This window comes from Cinclus cinclus, chromosome 1 (genome assembly GCF_963662255.1).
Source record: "Cinclus cinclus chromosome 1, bCinCin1.1, whole genome shotgun sequence".
Lineage (NCBI taxonomy): Eukaryota > Metazoa > Chordata > Aves > Passeriformes > Cinclidae > Cinclus > Cinclus cinclus.
The window spans coordinates 21,901,785-21,922,907 of record NC_085046.1 but is presented as its reverse complement, the minus strand read 5'-3'; the positions used below and the strand labels follow the sequence as shown (position 1 = coordinate 21,922,907).

The 21,123-nt window shown below is 40.1% G+C and overlaps 1 protein-coding gene across 1 annotated transcript; it reads right to left on the bottom strand.

Annotated features, from left to right (window-relative positions):
* Nucleotides 1-1,450: 1,450 nt before the first annotated feature.
* STEAP1 (STEAP family member 1) lies at nt 1,451-8,692 on the bottom strand. The gene is made up of 5 exons (XM_062494775.1): nt 8,551-8,692; nt 6,157-6,261; nt 4,853-5,365; nt 3,222-3,386; nt 1,451-1,708 (listed from the first exon to the last, which is right to left on the bottom strand). Exons 1-5 carry the CDS (start codon nt 8,566-8,568, stop codon nt 1,451-1,453), a joined length of 1,059 nt encoding a protein of 352 aa, XP_062350759.1. The 5' UTR covers nt 8,569-8,692.
* Nucleotides 8,693-21,123: the final 12,431 nt, after the last annotated feature.

Sequence of the window (21,123 nt, the reverse complement as noted above, 5' to 3'; positions counted from 1 at the left end):
CATGTCCTCAGTTACTTTCACAGCACTACAGTTTGTGCCAATTTTATAAAGGCAAACTTTTAAGTTGCAAAAATTGAATGGTAACAACCAGGAAAATACAAAATGTAGCATCCCTGTAGCTATTTAATTTGTCTTTATTTATTTATGCTCCACGTAAAAGTCCAGAAAAGGACAAGAGATTCATTAGCACCATGTATTATATATTTTTTAGGCATATGTTATTTTCCTGTTTGTTTTAATACCAGAGTTGTTACCAATTGGAGTTCTGATTCAGAGGATGCCAGCAATAGGTGGCATCAACAGTCCAAGTCCTAGTCAACTCCTGCAGGCAAACTGGCAGAAATATTCCTGATGTTGGGTGAAAATATTTACTACTGAATAACATATTTGAAAACAGATACTAACATGTGAATTATTAATTTAAAACTTTCAGCCAGACCTACGCAATGTAAGGAAAACAGGATTTAATGAGCTTTACTGGGAAATCTTCTGTAAAAGCAAATGCATTTGGAAATCATTCAACATGAGAATCTCACCAAATCAATGGCAAGATTCAAATGTCTATTTTTAATGTTTTTCTTCCAGTCACACAATTGTACTGGCCTGAGACTAAACACAAAAACACACCTGATAGAGTTGTCCCACTGGAATAATTTGTGCAAATAAAATTTAGCACATGTTAAGGGCTGCAGACTTAGGTCAAAAGCATGGAAAATTTCCAGCATCAGAAACAAAAGAACATGCTCATGGAATAAAAAATGGGAAATGTTTCATCGTTTCAAGTAAACAGAGACACACCTAGTCCTGGATAAGATGGAGATCTGAGTCTAAAAATTTTTTTTTAGACTGTGCCCAAGCCTTGGGAGATATTCACCTTGTAAAGATCCCTGTAATTCTGCTTGCACAGTTGTGTATGTTCAAGACCTCACAGGAACACACAGTTTCTGTCTGGATCATATGCCAATGTCCCCACTCAGCACAGTGAAATACAGGCTGCAGGTGCTAAGAAGCAATGGGATGATAAATACTCTAGTTTTTGTCCCATTGTAATTCTGAGATTTAATGAAGGTTACACACATGGTTGCGCAAAGCACAAAGCATTCCTGGGCTCTGTGGCGTAATAATGTTTTTACTTTCCATGGTCATCTGGAGTAATGATTTATGTTTGCTTTTGCATACAAAAGAACTGGGATTGAGACAATGAAACACTTGGATTTTAAAAGCAGAGTCAGAACAAAGAAATCATCAAATACCAGAACACTGAATAGATAAAAGTGTAAAATAAATGTTTTCATTTTCCATCTTTGAAAACGATAAAATTGCATCCTGAAGTCAAAAAGAAAAGTGAGAAAGAAACATCTATAGCAAATGTGAAAACAGAGCTCATGAGTTAAAATTTCATGGCCTTGAGCATATTTCCATACATAGACAGGAAATGTCCATATTTGATCTACAGTCTGGAAGTTATGCTGGCTTGATTGGCTTGTGTCTTAGCTTCCCAACCACTTCTGATTTTTCTTATCCTCTTCCTAAAACATGGGAGGAGCAGTATACATTTACAAAGCAGAACTACAATAGGAAGAAAAACTGCAACCATAAATGAAGGTGGTGTATACCAGATGAATTGGTTAGCATCAACCCACTTATTCCAAGCAAACACCAGTGCATGAACAGTGCATAGCAGCAGGGCTAAGTATCCCATCTTGCTCTGCAAAGAGAAAGAAAATAGCAAGCTATTTATTTTTCCCAATCTGGCAAAAAAGTACTCAGTTAAGCAAATATGGAAATCTGGACAGGCCTTGACCAACATGCTCAAGTCAAAGAAAAGTGACCACTGGCTTTAAACTAAAAGGTAAGAACTGTAAGTCAAGACTCCAACTGTACTCCTTTATGCCACTGTAAAAGAAAATGGATGAGGCACATTTTTCAAGTATTGCTATGATATTAGCTAAAATACAGAAGAGATTGTGAGTTATTCCTGAAACATGCTCAATCCTGAATATTTCGATTTACAGATGCCATCTGTATACTAAATTACCTTAATTCTGTGATAAATTATTATGAGTTCAAAACCAGATAAATGAAGGGATTAATTGATTAGTTGCAAAGAAACATTTTGAGCTAAATTAAAACCACAAAGCATTGCTAAACTACAAGAAGCTCAAGTCTTTCATTTCACTTACAGCAATAAATTTGGCTTAGCTTGTCTACAAAACTCAGGAGTAAAGAAAATTTAGTAGTAATTTTAAGTTTCTTGTTATTTAATAATCTTGTGCATCAGCTGAATACTGTTTTTCCAGATACTAAATGTATAGAACATGATTTTTAAGTAATAAGCTTCTTTTTTTATAACATAAATCCAACACAGAAGTATTACTCTTCTGGGTTTCTTCACCATAGTCTTTCAATACTGAAAGCAGACATGCATTTGGACACTTCCTTCTTATTTGTCCATATTCTCTGTACACTTAGAAATGATGGACTTCATAGAGTGTGCAGATCACTAACTGGTTATTATACACTTCAGATCTGCTTTTAAAATAGAAATCATATTTTCAAATGCCAGGTACTTATTGAATTTTCAGATTTTGGTGTTTGAGGGCCTAATCCAACACTTACTTAAGTCTAGTGTGACCACACTGATGTCAGCAGAAACACCCTGATTACTGCATATGATATAAGAGAATCAAGAGTAACCCAGATGCCTGGGTTAAAGAAACAAGCACAGCTGTAGCAAACTTGAGACTGGCTGGCTTTGATTATCCAGCATCTGTTCTAATATGTCTCTTTCAGACTGCACTGTGTCATATGGGAACAGCATTGGCTGATTCAATGCCACCTATTTCAAATTCAGCAGGACATAGGACATTCTGGAGAGATAAGGTATCTAGAAGATTACTTCAACACCAGAGCTAAGAAAAGGTCTCAAAAGGACAACTGCTGCTGGTCACAAAGTCGGGAAGAGGAAAAAAAAAAAGTGGTATGGAGTTGTCTTTTCTTTCCTTTTTATACACTGAACACAACAGCCTGTTCTCTTGATGATCAAGAGTAATGGAAAGAACATTTCTTACACATCAGTTAACAAAGAGTGTGGAACAAACTTTTCAATTGGTTTCACTAAATCTGTGTTTTTGATATTTCTAACTCCTATTGGTCTTAGCTGGTAACACGCAGTTCTACAAATGGGACTAACAACGTGCAGTAATGACACTCATGCACACCTGAATGTAGTGGAACTCCCTCCAGGTCAAAGAGTGACTGACACTTGGAATTGATGTTATTGCCAACAGGGCCAGCAAAGCAAGTCCCAGAATTCCTAGAGACACATAAATTTCCATTCTCCAAACATCATGTTCAATCCAGGCGCTTTCTTTTTTTTGTTTGACCTGCCAAAAGAACATGATAAAAATTAAAGACTCGCACTCTTGGCTGTTTGTGTTAAATATAATTAAACTTTTTTCACCATAATATTAATGAAATGAGCAAAGAAAAAAACAGTATTTTGGTTTGTCTGAATGTCTTTGAATACAATTGCTATTTACTTCTGATGACAAAGTCTTCACTAGTATCTGCAGAGCAGAGCAAAGGTGAGCTTTCAGACAGAAGAACTTAAGACTTCATCAGTGTCTCAGCCCAGGACAGCCTGATTCTGAGGCCTCTTAACCTGCCTTCACAGCAAGGATAAATCTTTGTGTTGACAAGAAAAAAACCCACTTGTGGCTAAATACCATATCAGGCAGATTATAACAACAGGAAATATATTAACAACACTACTTCAGGGAAGTAATTCAGCAGGCCTACTTAATAAAAATACCCTGCCAGCGTAGTAGTTTAGCTCTGTTTTTTTAAAGAAAACACAGCTTGGTACATTTGTGTTTTTAATAAACTGATGTCAAAGCTTCTCCTATTTACAACTACTTGCAACAGCACTTTGATCCTGCTAGTGATCCCCATGGCATAATATGCCCCAAATATGATCATTTCTGCATCTTCAGGACTGGAATCTCAAGGCAATTTCTAGTAATCCATTCAAGTCAGATTACCAGTAAGGCTGATTACAGAGTTTTCAACAGGTAATTTGACTGTTTACAAAAATCTTAGGAATCTACTGACATAATCATATTTGCACTTTTAACAATTTTTAATAGTAAAGACTTTAGGGGTAATGAAAATACACATTTGCAGTCTATACCTTATATTGGAATATCCCTAATACTGCATTACATATGACACCCAAGGAAATAGGTGAGCATTAGGAACTCTCTAGTTAGAGAGGACACTGGAGAGCTTTGCAGGCCAATTATTGACCGTGAGTCAGAAGCACCATTGAAATCCTATCTTTAAACAAGGCAGGTATCAGTCCAAATGTGAGCCATCAGTATTCATAAATTTAGTTTGCGCAAATACAGATTGCTGTGATTTAGCTCGGCTCTCCTTCACTGCTGGCTGATTCACTTTACAAAAGTATCTAAGAACGTTGTGTTCAGTGGTCAATTTTTGTTTCTAGATTTCACTGCTCCAGAGAATATTAATCTACACTAAACTAAGTGTGCCAAAGACTTAAATGTTCCTGTGACATACAACTTTGTGCATTTTACAGATGGAAAAAAAATCCCAGATTAAGAAAATTACTTATTTAATATACATTGGAACAGCTGTGATGACTCTTGACTCTCTACTACATGATTTGGCAACTAGGTCCTGCTCCATCCCTGAACAGTGTTCTCTGTGAACATACTTGAAAATCAAACAAAGGCAATGAAAACAGCTTTCCCTCATCCAGATTTGCTTCAATGACTAAACCAAAGATTTTCTGAATACAGAAGGGTTGGTGTTTGTGTGCCCATCGTACCTGCTGGAATGCCCAGTTCAGCAGCTTGTATCTGTATGATCTTCTCATTGGATAGCACAGGCTATAGCAAGCGTGCAATGTAGCGAAGAAGAAACTGAGAAGTCCGAATTGTTTCCTTGATGACATCCATCTATCCAGCCACTGGGGAAACCTTTTATACTTGGTGCCAAAATACAGCTGGAAACCAGCAGCTAATATTCCTGGTAAATACACTAATGCTAAAAGGGTAATTGAAGTCACTGGTAAAACTTTGTTTATGACAAGGATTGGAATTTTATAGAAAACATTTTCCTTTCTGGTTATAAAAGGATAGATGACATCTCTCATGGAAGTGTAAATAAATGTTAATAATGAGATCACAGATGCTATCTTCATTGGCAAGTGCCACTTAGGGAACAGATCATGCTTGCAGTGCTGTTCTGAAGAGTGTTCAAACTCACCAAAATGGTGTGCTTGATGTAATTCAAAAAGTGTAGCTGCTTCTGATGGATTGGCAACCTGCATATCCACGTTCTGGAAGAGACAGAACGGAAATACAAAGTGAGCTCAAGAGAAGATTAAAAACTTCAGTAATGACAGTATTTGCCATCATGACTTTTACAACTTACTGCACTGGAACCATATATGAAACATATGCACTATGAAAGACAAGGTAACTTTGAAACATAACATTTCAAACAGCATAGTCAGCACGTGAATAAGGCACTTGTAGCGTAGATTTCCCATTCTTCATTATCTGCAGTGATTTTAAAACAGATTTTCACTCCAGGAAGATAACTACACTGCAAGGAAGGAAGGATTACATTATGTGAAGCATCATTTCAGCTTCTTATATGTTAGAGACTTCAAATGTCAAATTTCAGCTACAGACTTAATGATGTAGCCCAAATACCATGCACAAGAAAGGATTAAAGGATTTTTTTGCTGGACCTCTTTTGTGTGATGTGGAAAACTTTCTGAGTGCAATGCTGCTATAATGAAGATTCCCCCAATGATAAATTTTATATTCCTGTGTAAAAAACACAAATTATTTCTATGGAGTTTTGCTTATCTGGTAAGATACAATTAGCAGCTACCCTCATGTAGTTTTTAGCTGTCCCAAACTTTGTTTATTTTTTATCATGGACTGTGATTAAATTGAATGAGATGTTCTTTACCTTTTATCTCTTCATGTCAATATTGTGACAACACTTCAGAAATATTCATGATATGCCAGTGCGATGGTAACTGTCTCTGGACAAAACTGAATCAAGGATTGCAATATTCTGTGTGACATATGAGCTGCTTTTTTATAGAAACATTACCAAGTAGTTAAGATTTCCTGTATTTCTTCTTGGCATGATGCTCTGACCTGCATTCTGATCAATGGCATGATTACCACCTTCCCTTTTCTCCATTGCAGAAACTCCCTGCAAAACAAACACAGGATGTAAAACAGGTTTTGAAATACCATACTGGAACTTTGAGGCCTATTTTCCCTCAAAATGTTTTCTTCCTTCTCCTTCACACATTTGCTAGAGAAGGTACAGTCAACTAGAGAAAGGAAAGTCTGTCCTCTGAGAATGGAAAAAACTCAGCTTATTTTCTGGGTAAAGCAGAGAATAAGAGAAAGCATAAATCAACACAACTAAATCAACAGAACTACTAATAAAAAATAATATTTAAACCTGATATCCCTGTCAATTGATGCATTAATTCAAGTTTTTAAATGACAACAAATTAGTTTGAAACAGCTTGCAGGAAAAAACATATAAAATGTTGCAGAGATGGACTTTTATGTTCATGAGACTTGCTGATACAAGAAGCCCATGGAGATGTGTTGTTTCTAATACATTTTAGGGTTTAGGATTGGTCTACCTGACAGTCACTCTGGGGCTTTAGAGGTGTATTCTCCCTTCAAGACTGTCAAGAAACTGGAGCTTCACTCATGCTATTCCCAGGTATTTTGGCAATACTCACCAGTAGCTGGTGATATACATACTGGCATATACCGCCAGTAGCAACAGAAATGGCTCTAAGTTATTAGGAATGACAAAAAATCAGATGGCAGAAAAAGAAAAAAGGAAGATAACCGATAAACTGAAAGAGATATTTCTGGAAATCCTAGGATAGCAGGGAAGACAGTATTTTGAAGAGCATGAAATAACTACAGGGCCTGCAAGGACCTTGCAACAAGGACTTCCCAGGTGTGCCTCACACTGTTGCACACGGCAGGAGAAGAGGGGCTGGCACCATGGTACTGGAAGCTCAGAGTGCCATACCACAGAGTGACTTTCTGTGACAACCTTTAAGAATATTTCTAGGTGGCTCTTCCATGTACTTTCCTACTGAACAGCTGAATTACTAGTTTTTCTAAATACTGATTCTTTTATATCCATAAATATTTTGGGACATTATATGGAGAAGTCAGACTTTGACAATTTTCCTTCTTTTACTGTGTCTAGTTCCTTCAGTGGATGAGTCTTACAGTCTTTTACTGTCTGCTATGAGGGTTTGCTCTCTGCCAGGCCACCAGGCACCTGAAGCTGAAGTATTCTTGTTTGAAGTGTTCTTTTCCTTAGTATTTTTCTTTGGATTTTTCCCTCCTGGTAGTCAGCTCTGCCTTTGAGCATAACTTTTCAGACAAGTGTTGCACAGGAGGGTCAACAAGAGTTCTGTCTGAAGGTCAGGCTGTTAAACCCTTCCTACACCAGCTAATGGTATAGGAAAAGGTTATCCTTTGTATACCCTGCACACAAGAAAGCATGGACTGATGAAGGCATGCTTCTGTTTTTTCCCTCTATTCCTAGTGCTAGTCCTGGTGATTTTATCAAAAGTTTTGAGGTATCATGTATCTTCATAAAGCCTCAGATTTTAGAATTTCTACTTCTACATGCTTCAATATGCATAATTTTTAGCTGTTACAATTCAAATAGTTTACAAATAAAACTTAGTAGGGTGAACTTACCTGTAATAAACGTAGTAACAAATACAGTGAACTCCACACCTATTTTTAAGGAACTCATAATATGCAGGGCAGTCACTATTTTTGAGGCCAACCTTCTGGCTACCACACTGTCTTAGAGATCCAAAAGCATAATTTAGTTTGGGAAGCTCTGTATGGAAAAGCCTGCTTCACCCAGTTCTTGTGCTCCTATCACTCTTCATTCAGAAATTTTAGAAAGAAAGAGTCCATTATTAGTTTCTAGTTAAAGGTTTACATTGATGAGGATGTAATAAATGATATCGTGATTTGAATAAAAGCAACCTGTGAGCTAGAATGCCAGCTGCTGATCCTAAAAGCTGATTTATTGGTTCTTTTGGAATACAATGTTTAATACAATGTTAAAATACAGCGTTGAAAGTTTATACAGCAGAAAACAAGACAGAAAGACAGAAGAAAGTGTGTGCAAATGAATGCACATGCTCATCCAGGGAACTATGGGTTTCAGACATGCGACTGCATGCAAGGAAACTCAAGCATCACAGCATCATATTCCACCTGGCTTCTGCTACCAGTTAACACGAAATTATTTCCCAGTAACAACAGTAGTAGCCTTTGAAAACCCTGGAAGAAGAGCACCTACAATTCACTATTCAGTGCCTTATAAATTGCTAGAAAGAAGTATTCTAGACTATATGTCTTTTTGAATACATCTGAAGAAAAATTAGGAGTCCTGCAAGAGACAGTAACCTAACTCACTGTAATGAAAGGAAACAGTTATATTAATGTTCATCCTCAGTGCTCATCCCTTCTGCTCTGGGAGGCAGCTGTCAACGAGGGGTGGAGGGCGTCCCGCTGCAGAAAGCAAAGTTTCCAGCGCTGTGAGTGCGCTACTGAATTTTGTACTGAGACAGCACGCTCACTGTAACGCTGAACCATCAGGGATCCACACTGTGCTGACGTTATCCCGGGAAAACATCATCCCAAGATATTGGGAGGTTTTCCTGAGTAAGGGGTTTCAGGGCTGGCTCCACGAAAAAAGAAAAAAGGGTAGAATAAACGGGCTATGACAATAACGAGGAGGGGACGGAAGAGACGCGGGATAGTGCATGCACCTTTCTCTCGGCACTATCGGAAAATTACAGCAAGAAACTGCTGGACGTAAGCGTCTCGCTTTCCAAGTGCCCGCTGCATCGTGCAGGACGCTGTAGGCACTCGGCACTTGAGCTTGTAACTTTCCCTGCTCTTCAAAAATTCCGCTGAGCTCGATGGAAAACCCAGTGAAAGCCCAGAGGGTGGGAGCCGGAGAGCGTCGCTCGGCGGACTTTCTCGGCAAGAAAGATCCCGGGGCGCTCCCCTTCAAGGAGCGCGAGCCCGCGGGGAGTTCCCGGCCCGGCCCGGCCCGGCCCGGCCGCGTGGCGGGCGGAGCCCGAGTCGGAAAGCGCCGCAGCCCGGCCGGGCGGGCGCACACAGACACCTCGCCGGTGGCTCCGGGCACGGCCGGCCCCTGTCCGACCCCGGGCTCACTCACCTCGGCCCGGCAGCCCGGCCTCTCCTTCCCGCCGCGGGTCCCGCCGCGGGGGAGGGCGGCGGCAGCGGCGGCGCGGCTCGGCTCCGTCCGCGGGGGGCAGCGCCCGGCGGTGCCGCTCGGAGGGGAAGGCGGCCTCGGGACAGCAGCGTAGCGCCTGCCGGACTCTGAGGAGATGAGAGGCGGGGGAGCCCGGCCGCAGCCTCCACCTCTCCCCGCGGCCCCGCCTTCCGCGCCCATCCCGCTCCCCTCCGCCCGGCGGGCGCGGGCCGCAGCGCCGTGCCCCGTCCCGAGCAGCGGCGGGACGGCGCGGCCTCAGGGGCTGCGGCACGACACCGGCCGACACAAAGAGCGCCCGGCCGCGGGTCTGCTGGGCCCTCGGCCGGACAAAGGGCGCATTCACCTGCTCCCTCCCCGCCCCACCGCAGGGAGGAGGAGGAGGAGGAGGCGCCGCCGCCGCCGAGGTGCGCTTTCGCCCCGGTGCCCCTCGCCTCCAGCAGCCGGAGCTCTGCCGGCAGCCCCGCCGCCTGTGACCGGCCGGCTGCGGGGTCACAGCGCGCTCCGGGCCCGCCAGTGGCCCGAGGCCCTTTGGGTCCCGGGAGCCCTTCTGCGCTCCTTTCAGTCCGTTCTCTGTTCCCTGCCGGTTCCTCCAAACGCGTCACTCTCCTAACCTGACAAAATACCCTACTAATCAGTTTGTTTGGTTTTTTTTTTCCATTAAAATACCATGATCCTGTAAGTTTGTTTTTGGTTGGGTTTTGTTTTTGTTTATTTGTTTTTGTGTGTGTGTTTTTTTGTTTGGTTGGCTTTTTAAACCTATGCAAGGCAGCTGTCTCCTGAAATTTTAGTCACACCGTAGTGTGATCTGTCATTGTCTCATGAAATCTCTGTTTCAGTGTGTATTTTGAAGGACACAAAGACAGTTCGTGTCAGAAATGTTTTCATACAGAGCTCATTTTATCTTCCTCAGGATGTCTTCACAGAAAAGATGCCAAGTTCCATGGCTTTGTATTTTGGGAGGAGAGCAGAGTTTTATTTTCTCTTTTTCAGTAGATGCTAAATGGACCTAGTCTCCAGCTGAATGCTACATCTGGAAGAAAAGAGGAGATTGCCTTAGAAGGTTTAGAAGAACGGAATAATTGTATCTCCTGAATAAAACCTTAACTAATAATTTATTTTTTTTTTAGTTTCTTTCATTAGCATGTTTTTCTGTGCTTTGCGAGTGTTTTCCATTAGGTCCTTTTTTCTTTGAAAGGGTTGCTAGCTTGGGTATGTTCTCACTTTGTTAAAGTGCCGTTTGATTTCCTTCCCTGCTGCTTTTTTTGCACGCTCGGTTTGGGATTTTTGCCCGTTCCCATCAGCAGGGTGACGCCTGGCGGTGGGAGCGCAGGGGAGGAGGCTGCCTGAGGCAAGGTGTGCGGGGCGCTTCCAAACCTGGCTAAGGAGACTTTGCAGTCCAGAGGGCTGAAAGTATGTTCCTAGTGAAACTCTTTGTCAAAGCACTGCTCAGAAGCCCTAGTGTAAGCTAGTGTTATGGGAACTACATTTATAAAAGATAGCCCGAGATGCTGAGAAATTCCAGCATCTGGATGTACTGTCTCCAGAATAGAATATACTATCTTAAGGATAGAATATCCTTAAGGTATCCTTAGCCTTTTCATAAAATGCACAAGAGCTCAGCTCTTGCCTATGCATTCTCAGAAGATGAGACAAAAAGGCAACCAAAGTGTGAACCTGGCAATTAAAGAACTAGCTGGTTAACTGTTCTGCCCAGATGCTTTTAGGTATCGCTGGACAAGCAATCCCCTTTCTAGTCGGCATCCTGAGTACTGTTAGGTGCCTGTCTGTGAATAAAAATGGAAAGCTGGTTTTATGTGTGTGCTGACAAAGTAGAAATAGATTCAAATGCTAGTGAAGTCTTTCATGCCTACCCTAAGGCATGACTTCCACATCACTCAAAGTACCACTTAGAATGGTTACTGGAAAGCAAACTGCATGGCAGTCCTGCAAACCATTTCACCCAGATGATACCCCTGCATGCTCACAGCTTTGAACTGGTATTTATGAGATATGCTTTGTAAGAAGTCTAAGGCTGAAGGTAGGAAACACCGCAGGAATCAGGAATTGATTCAAAATGAGATCATTTCTCTTGGAACATGCAAAATGGGCATGATGTCACTGACGAGTATAAAGTTGTGCAGGTTTGGCTAGCTCCAGAGGTTTAGAATAGTGTCTGTATGCTTTAACTTTTGTAGGAGCTGAGGGAGAAAGAATAAAACTTGTGGTTGCTGAAGTGTGTCAGGGCTTTTCCCAGAGAACAAAAATGCTCTGGTGACACTGTCTTAGCTCGTCTGTGTTTTATTCCTTCTGTATTCTGATCAAAGTCTGTTGTGTGATGTTGACAAAGAACATGAAGGAATACTTGATTACATTTTCTGGAGGAAAACAATACTGCATAATTGACAAGATTGCCAGACAATTCTTTAATCTTGATAACAGTTTCATCAGAGTTTTTACATGGATAAGTCTGTGGTCAGGACAATTTGTCTGCTTCTGCACTAACTCTTTAGATTAGGAGTTCTGAGAGCAGCTTGCCAAATGGCTGGAAAAATGGTGTGGTGTTCCAGTAACTCGCAGACCTACATATAACCGCACTAATAGTCTTGCTGAGAACTTGTTGAGTAAGCTGAGTGTAACTATTAGTGTCAGCAAGATGACTACAGCATACCCTTGGATGACTCAGAAATGATGCTACAGAGGGGGAACTGGTGTGGAAAGGTGGAAACCATTCCCTGTAATTTAACCAAGTGCAAATGGGCTGGGTTCAGCCAGGTTGAAAGACTTAAATGGTGACTGAGTTTCCAGGATGGCACTTGAAGGGCTCACTAGAGGCTTACCAAGGTGGTAAAGGGCTCACAGCTCATGCTTCCTGGGGAGAGCCGTGGGGAAACTGGGCTTGTTTTGTCTGGTGAAGAACAGACTAAAGAATGACCTATAGCATAATACCCTCCATACTTAAAGGGAAGGTACAAAGGTGAGGAAGCCCAACTCTTGTTGATAGTGCCAGTGAGTGTAAAAACAGGGATCACAAATGGCAATTCGAAGGTTCACACTGTGTACTAGGGAAATATTCTTCACCGAAAAGATAGTGAAAATCCTCACGGTGTCCATTGCTTCTTGTCTTTCCGTTGAACTCCACTGAGAAGAGTATGGCTCCATATTCTTTGCTGTCTGCCTCCCTCAGGTATTCATGTCAAGAGCATCCATGAGCCTTCTGATCTCCAGGCAGAATAGTTCCAGCTCTCAACCACTCACTGAAGGAGAAGTGCTTTAATCCTCTTCATGATGACCTGCACGGAAGAAATTTCAGTACATGAGTGTCTTGCTTGTACTGAGCAGTCCAGAACTGAACACAGCAACGCAGATGAGTCTCAGAGGGGCTGAGGGAAGGGGAAGGATGACCTGCCTTGACCAGCTGGCAGTGCTTTTCCTATTGCAGCTTAGGACTTGATCTGGTATTGACAGGCATCTTCGTTTGAGTGGGACAATGCACACAAAATTTAAATGCATTAGGCATTTTGCCTATGAAAATATGTGAGATGACAACAAGAGGACTCTTGCTCAGAATCCCCAAACTCAGCAGTCTGTGAAAAGGAACATAGAAATGTAGGTGCTACAAAGAAACATGTATGGATTTGGAAAATTAGGAAAGAATTTGAAAATTCATTCTGAAATGCTATCCAATCTAACCTGATTTTGAAAATTACAGTCTAAAAACCTGCAGTGTTGACTCCTATTTAGGAGTCAGGAATGGAAGTGGCAAATTCTTTGTGTTCATGTTGTGAGTAGGAGTTGCAGCTGGTAAAGAATGCTTGTCCCTTGTGGACTAAGGACATTTGAGAACAGAGACATCAGACAACATATTTGGTTTACTGTCATTTAATGAGCTTCTCTATCCAAGGGAATATGTCAGAAAGAGATCAGATAAGCATACAACTGCTGTATTCCCTGCTGAATGAGTATGTAGTAAAGTACCAGATGTTCTTAGTGAGTAACATTGTTAAAGTCAAACAAATTTCTTACTTGGCCTGGATTTATCACTCAAATCCCGATTCAAAGAAGTGGCACTCAAGCTACTTTAAATAGTTGGATTCCTCTGGAGGATTTAAGTCATCAGTGCCAAGTAATGGGAAGCTGAGGAAAATAACTACAGTGAAAAAGTGGAGAGGCTCAGGATTGTTTGAGAGGGCTGTTCAATCTTGTCCAACAAGCGTAAGAAATAAAATGATATACTACTTCTCTTGAATTATGGGAAATCAACAAAGCCACATGGCATTCAAATATTTTTTTTGACAGTAATACTTTTAGATGTTGTTGAAAGTACAAGTAAAGACCATGTGACTACCACAGTTAAAGTTCAATTAAATGAGTTGAAAAACAACTCAAAGTAGAGGAGAATAGCAGTATTTTATTTTCTCATTCCCTGTAAAAAAAGGAATTCTGGATTTCAAGTATATAATTTATGGACAAATACAGAAAGCACTTCCATTTTTAATTTTTTTCAACTAACACCTTTCACAGCATTCCTTTCTGATAATGCATGTTGTTTCTTGGAAGCAACACAGAAGAATTTGTTTTATATTTATGAAAAAATTTGATTGAATCAGACATAGTGATATTCCTTGGGTTTAATCACACACTCTTAATGAAATACTTGCTCTGCCCAATGTGTTTGTTACTTTTGCTTACATAACATCTAAAATTGTACTGTTATCCCTTGAGGCAGCTGTGGTACTTCTCTGTGGTGTCCTGTTGATTTCAGGATATTACCACACACATGCCACTGGAGTATAGAGCTGGCTGCCTTAAAATACTTATAATAATGAAACCAGTGATAATAACAATAACAGTAATTTATATAAAGATTAACAGCAAAGTCACAACAACCCTGACACACTTCAAGGCTATAAAATGTAAAGAATACAAGGAAAGCAATAGACTCACAGGGAAAGGGCTCCTGAACAAAGACAGAATATTGGTCATGCAGGGTTTTTTTTGCAGGAAATCTTTTTGTCTAAATCTGATTATGTAATAGGAAACAGCAGTGATATATTTTCTGCTGTGGTATATACAGGTATTCATTACCTCTAATTGTTAAAAAAGGAGAAGGTTTTACAGTATTTCTACAAGAATCCATTGAAATTAAAATGCTTTGGAATGTGTCTTGTGAAAAACTATGGCTTATTGCTCATAGCTGTGGTTCTTTGATGAATTTTGTGGTTGTCATTATTTAACCCTAGCCAGCAACCAAGCTCCAGGCAGCAGCTTCCTCACTCCCCCCTCAATGGAATGGGGAAGTGAATTGGGAAGATAAAAGTAAGAAAACTCATGGGCTGAGATAGACACTTTGATAAGTAAGAAAAAAAGTTATGTTCACAAGCAAAGTGAAGCCACTTCCTGTGGGCATGCAGGGGCTCAGCCATCTCCAGGGAAATCGGGCTGCATCAAATGTAGTGGTGACTCGGGAAAACAAATGCCATCACTCCAAACATCCCCTCTTCCACCTTTTCCCCCCAGCTTTATATGCCGAGCATGATGCCATATAGTCTGGGGTTTTGCTTTGGCTGTCCTGGCAGTGTCCCCTCCCAACTTTCTGTGCATCCTCAGACCACTCACAGATGGGGTGGTGTGAAGAGCAGAAAAGGCCTTGTCTCTGCAAGCCCTGCTCAGCAGTAACAAAAACATCTCTCTATTATCAATGCTGATTGCAGTGCAAATCCAAAACACAGCCCCATGCCAGCCATTGTGAAGAAAATGAACTCAAGCCTGGCCAAAACAGCACAGTGGTTTAGGAATGGCATTCTAATGTCATTATACTTCCCATGAGGAGTTACAAAGGCATGTGGTGGCACAAAATCGTCAGAATGTTGTAACATCCCTCCAACAGCCCTGTTCTTTCCCAGGTTGTCTACCTCAGAAATTTATCAGAAAATCTTATTTCAGTACAATAGTTTAAACTCCTTACACTTTGTAAGCAATTTTTGGCACGACACCTACAACAACAACAAAAAAAACCTGCATTTTTTTTCCTATCACCTTAGTGCCTACAAACCCCAGTCCCTGGTGTCAGATGTGGTGCAAACACAAACCACGGGCACTGACACCTTCTCTGCAGGCCATGAGGTAGGTTTTACATTAGAAACAGTAGGAGACAGGTGATGCAAGCACATGGGGAGGAAGCTGAAATGAACATGGTTTTAAGAATGTAATGAGAGGGTGATGGTTTGGATGTCAGGCTGTGGTGGTAACTGTGCAGTGTGATGAGAGCAGTCTCAACTGCTGGATACCACTGCAATAACAACAGCTTCCTAATCTTACAGAGGGATGTGAAAGAAGAAGGAATTAGCTTTGTCAGACTTTATAATTTCTTGGTTATTAAGATGGCTTTGTGAAGTGAGCAGGTGGGAGAAGTTCTTAAAACACTATATTAAGGGTACCGAGGTACTTAGAAAGACCCTAAGTTTGTCGGATGGCTGTTAGAAATCTGATACAATCTAAACAACTGTGGAACTTACTGATGCTTTTGAAGTTAATTAAATGCATTAATCAAGTAATACCATCATTAATTTAAATAAAGCTAAGTTGTCTGCTGTCCAATTTTGGGAAAATACTTTTTATGTGGAACTACTGCATGAATACATTTGTTATGGTTGACTGGTAAAGGAATTGTTGCTCACATGCAAAGACTGACAACACAATTGCACTTATCTCTTCAATATGGAAGTAATTGTCCTAATTAGAGCTTGTTAAGTTGGATATTTTGGTAGATTTGGAATTAATTTTCAACAATTTTGCTGCTAATATTATATATCAATTGTAAGTTCTTAGAGCAAGGTTATTTTTAAATCTGAGCACTTTTCTTATATACAAAGGAAAAGACCTTTTGTCCAAAACTTAATACTGGAATTCTAGTTTAGGGTTCTGACTGTTCAAGAATACTGTGTGTGGTCAAAATTAAAATGTTCTTGCCATCCAGAAGCACTATTCTATGTGACTAACTTCATGCTGCAAACAACTTTAGATAGCTGAAGCTAATGTCAGAAATAATCCAAGAGATTATACCTAAAATGAGATATTTGTTTGGACTTATTCCCACTGCCTGGGGCACTGGTCTACTCTAGAAGCAGAGCAGAGACTCAAAAAATAACTGGAGCAGGAAATGAGGCAGGGCTGGAACAGACAGGGAACTCAAGAAGAGCAAGAACAGCAGGTTCTAGCATGCTGCAGGTTCCAGAGAAAAGCTGTAAACTTCCATCTAACAGCTGTCCTGTCACAAGTGAGCTTCACAGGAGACACAAAAACTGGGTGGAGTGGTAGATGTACCAGATGGTTTTGCTATCATTCGGAGTTGCTTCAGCAGGCTGGAGAAACGGGCCAATGTGAAGTTCAGCTAAGTCCTGCACCTGGCAAGAAATAAACCCATACACCAGAACGGGCTGGTGGCTGACCAGCTGGAAAGAAACTTGGCAGAAAAGGCCTTGGAGATACCAAATGAACATGAGCACCCTTGGAACAATGAACTGTTCAATTCCTGGGCAGCAGGAAGCAGAGAATTGCCAGAGGTGGAGGGAAGAAGTTCTCCTTCTCCTCATCTGTCAGCCCACATGTAGAATGCTGTGCACAGTTATGGCTCTCCATACTTGTATGAGTCCAGCAAGGGCTGACAAACACAATTAGAGGATTGGAGCATCTGACATAAGGAAAGATGGGCTGCATAGCTTGGAAGAGTGACGGCATGGGGATACTTTATTTATCTGTAAATACCAGGGAGTAAAGAAGAGACAGACATTTCTCAATGAAAGAACAAGAGGCAAAGGGTACAAAGTGAAACATACAAAATTCCATTTAAACTTAAAAGAAATATTCCTGATGGGCTGTGGTTGAGATTGCATTGGTTGTGAAAAGACTGAAGTGAAACTCCACCCTAATGAGTATGGATGGTTTCAGAAGCTGGACTTGAGAGTGCATTAACTTGAATGTAGAGGTTGAGTGATGGCGCAAGAACTTGATGAGAACTTTATATCAGAGGAAGTGTAGTCAGAAATCTCCTTTAGGGTAATTTTTCCTGTTTGGTTATTGCCTGTACTTGAATTCTAGAGTAGAAGTCTGGTTTTCTGCTATTTTGCTATTTACTTTGGCTTACACTTGTTTGACTAAAGTTGGTGACCTAGGACGACTTACCATTAACAGTCCTCTGAAAGTTCTGTCTCAGCCAATTCTAATTGAGATCTCAATGAAGATGGAAGCAGGGAAAGTGTGGTGAAAGAAAAGATAGACACTGACCTGGATTTAATCATAGCAGGCTGACAAATTTAAGCTTAGCAATCACTACACAAATTGATGAGAGTCAAGTCAGAAGCTCTTTAAATTACTTAGTAGAAAAATTGCATATATTTTTGTCTCCTATCTAGTTTCAAGAACAGTATTAGAAGATGAGACAGTGTAGAGAAATCCAGTCTGATCATTCATAAAGAGCAGAAAAGCTAAGGAAGCAAGGTTTTCTTAAAATGATTTAATATTAGAGTTCCCTGATTGTCATTATGGATCTGTAACAGCCCTGGTTTTGGCATAAACTACAACATGCTATTTTTTCCCTTCCTAATCTGCGCCAGCTGATAACGTTGTTCTGACTTAGTCAATGGTTCATGAAAATAATAGAGACTTCAAAGACAGAACTATGGTCCTAAACATTCAGGTGATCTACCAGGGGTTGAGGGTTGCTATTTATCCTTTACTCTCACTTAAGAAACCCCCTATGATTACTTTGTTTCTTATTGACTAAAATAACTGTTTGGAGCTTTGTGAATTCCATTCTGCAAGGCATTTGTCTAACTTTTAGGTGTTGTGGTGCTTTGCATGCCTAAGAAACTGAAGTAGGCTGATATGTTTACGGATGCTTCAGTGTCTGAGGAACTTGCCTAATGACTGCTGTAGTGGTGTTTAATGAATGTTCATTAATAAACTGGTGTGGACAACTATAAACCTTTTATGTTTGTAAGAAGATACTCCTTTTGATTGACTCAGGACTAAACTTTTCTCAAGTCTACCAACTCCCACTTCTTGCAAATTTAGAGCTTTCAGAAAAAAAAATCATCCTAATATACAGTACTGCACTGGTTTGAACAGCAAAACTAGTGAGACTTCAAGTCAGTAATACAATTTTTAATAGGGAAGAGGAAAAAAAAGAGAAAAAAACAAAATACATGCAATAATAAAAATAAAACCACTGACAGAGTCAGAATACAACCTGATACCCTGTCAGTCAGGGTGCTGGTGCAGTTTTCCTCCAAAGGGTCCAGCGATGATGTGGATAAAAACCTGATTCTTCCTCTGGAATCCAGTGAAAAAAGGCTGCCTTTGGCGTTCTAAACCTCAGTTTTTATCTAGGTAGGAAAGGCTTGGCTCGTCCTCCTGGCTGGAGCATCTCCCAATGGGATGATGTAATCTTATCAGTTATACAGTAGGACTCAATGGCCCATTAACAGAAGATACTTCCCACAGAGATAAGGATGATCACCCTTATCAGTTATGGCCCATCAACAGAAGACATTTCCCACAGAGATAAGGATGATCACCCTTCTCAGATGGTAATAGAATATGTATGTTGTATTGTAAACCAGGACAAGTACCAAAATAAAACTTAGAGGGGAAAGTTAAAATAAAGTACTCTGAATATATGTAATTTACTATCCTTTGTGTTTTATAGTCCAGTGTTACTTACTTTTGGGCTCACAAGTGCTATTTTATGTTGACAGAAATTGAAAATCCTGATTTTCATTACTTATCCTGACTGTCTTGTTTAAAAGTAACTCAAATAATGTGCTTCTATATTATCCAAAAACCACTGATATAAAATGAGTTAAAATAATTTAGTATATTTCAATAATGGTGCTGGTAAAGTTATAAAAAAATGATAGCATTTTTTCAAATTTTGGTTATATTCACACTGAGTTCTGCCCTATTAATACTGCTTTGGTGCTGAAGAAAAAACCAAATTCTGTCTTAGTATGTTTTTTGCACAGTTAATTTGTATAAAGCATACATAGTTATTTGTAACCCTATGAAAAAAATGACAGGTCGGGATTTTTATAATGCCTTTGAAAGGAAGAGTGTTGTAACACATTTAACAGATCAGTAGAGCAAAGTAAAATGGTGATGAAATTAGCTCTTCTGATAATACATTAATTTCAAATGCAAGCTCACACAGAAAATTCAGATGTTGGAAGAATTTTCACAAATGAGTAAATACTGTGTCAATGCTAGCTGTATATATGTGCAGTTGTAATTAGGAAAAGGGTGAGAAATTATATAAGAGGAAAATAAATATTCTTTTCCCATACAAGTCTTTCTTCCTGCTCTAAAATATCTAAAATATTGTAGAGTCAGAGGTACTAAATGAAACATTGAAGCTGTTTGGTATAGATTGGTGCATGTGAATTGGAATAAACAGGACTGCATTAGAACTGAGAAAGAAGTCGGCTTGTATTTAAAATGGAATCAATAATTTGAAAATGGTTGGTAGTGGTGCCTAATTCCACTGTTGTGGAGTTGATTCAGCATCACATCTGCTTGACACTAGTGTTGTGTTATTGTTGGTGGAATTGTTCCTTCTTTAGCATCACAAAAGTACATGTCTTAACCCTATAGAATGTCCTCTGTGGAAATTCCTCAGTAAATTATGGGACAATTTAATTCATGTGTTAGATAACAGAATATTTAATACCAAAAGAGACTGTGGTCCTATAAACATTCCATAAAAATATTCTTAGTTTTACTTTTACCCTTGAACAGCAGCACTTTATGCATAATACACAGGAGTAGAGTTAATCCATATGCTAGCAAGCCTTTTTTCTGCTGGAAAGGTTTTTGAGTTTTGATGGCATGGGAAATGACAAAATCCACTCGTTAAATAGCTTCTCCCCTTACTGCCATTCTGACCACCTCTACTTTCATTCACAAATTCATCTAGCTATCTCTCTGAAACACATAAAGTTATATTTTGGCTCAAGGGAAGAAACAACAGCTTCTGTATATTCTCTCTCCTCATGCCAGCTGTTGACTTTTCCATATGGCCAGCTGTTTACCTGTGACAACCTTCCCTCTTCAGAACAGCATACTTTGGAAAATGTATGACATTATTTCTGGAAAACACCTTCTACTCTCCCCTCTCTGTTCTTGGCCATGTTCTGTGGCCTGAAGAGTAAAACTCCAGTATCAGTGTGGGGTTGTATGTTTAGTTGGTTTATTTTTTCTTTTATTTTTCTTGCTGTTTAAGACCAAAAATTAACTGAAAAAGTTATTTCCATTGTCCTTATTCAAATGTTTTGTTTCATCTGGGAGAAACAGGAAACTTGGATGTGGGTGACTTTATTTTGAGAAAGAAACCTGCATGAAATCCTATACAGTGATAAAGAAAAACACATATAATTCTGTGTTGTGTCTTACCTTGTTTGGGTTCTCTGAAAAGTCCTTTTTTGTTCTCCCCTAGTACTACTATTACTAAATTAGCTACAGTGCCAGAACATGCTCGTATTCTGATAGAGCCCTAAGAACTTCCAGCTTGCAGCAGCCAAGATTTCTGCTAGTGATTTAAACTAGCACATGGTTTTTGTAGGGGTGAAAGCCTGACCAAAAGGTCATTGAGGTCAAGGGCAGATACTTTGCCACTGACTTCAACAGACTTCGTATCTGGTCCTTTGTAAGAAGCTCTTAGATGGAAAGCTCCAGAATGCAGGTCGGTGTCAGACTCAGTGCTTGCTT

Excerpts from the sequence above, each read along its gene's own strand:
- STEAP1 (XM_062494775.1), bottom strand. Across the intron at positions 3,387-4,852 it reads TGAACTGGGCATTCCAGCAG|GTCAAACAAAAAAAAGAAAG; the intron begins GTACGATGGGCA and ends TTCTTTTGGCAG. Across the intron at positions 1,709-3,221 it reads GGGAGTTCCACTACATTCAG|AGCAAGATGGGATACTTAGC; the intron begins GTGTGCATGAGT and ends TTCTCTTTGCAG.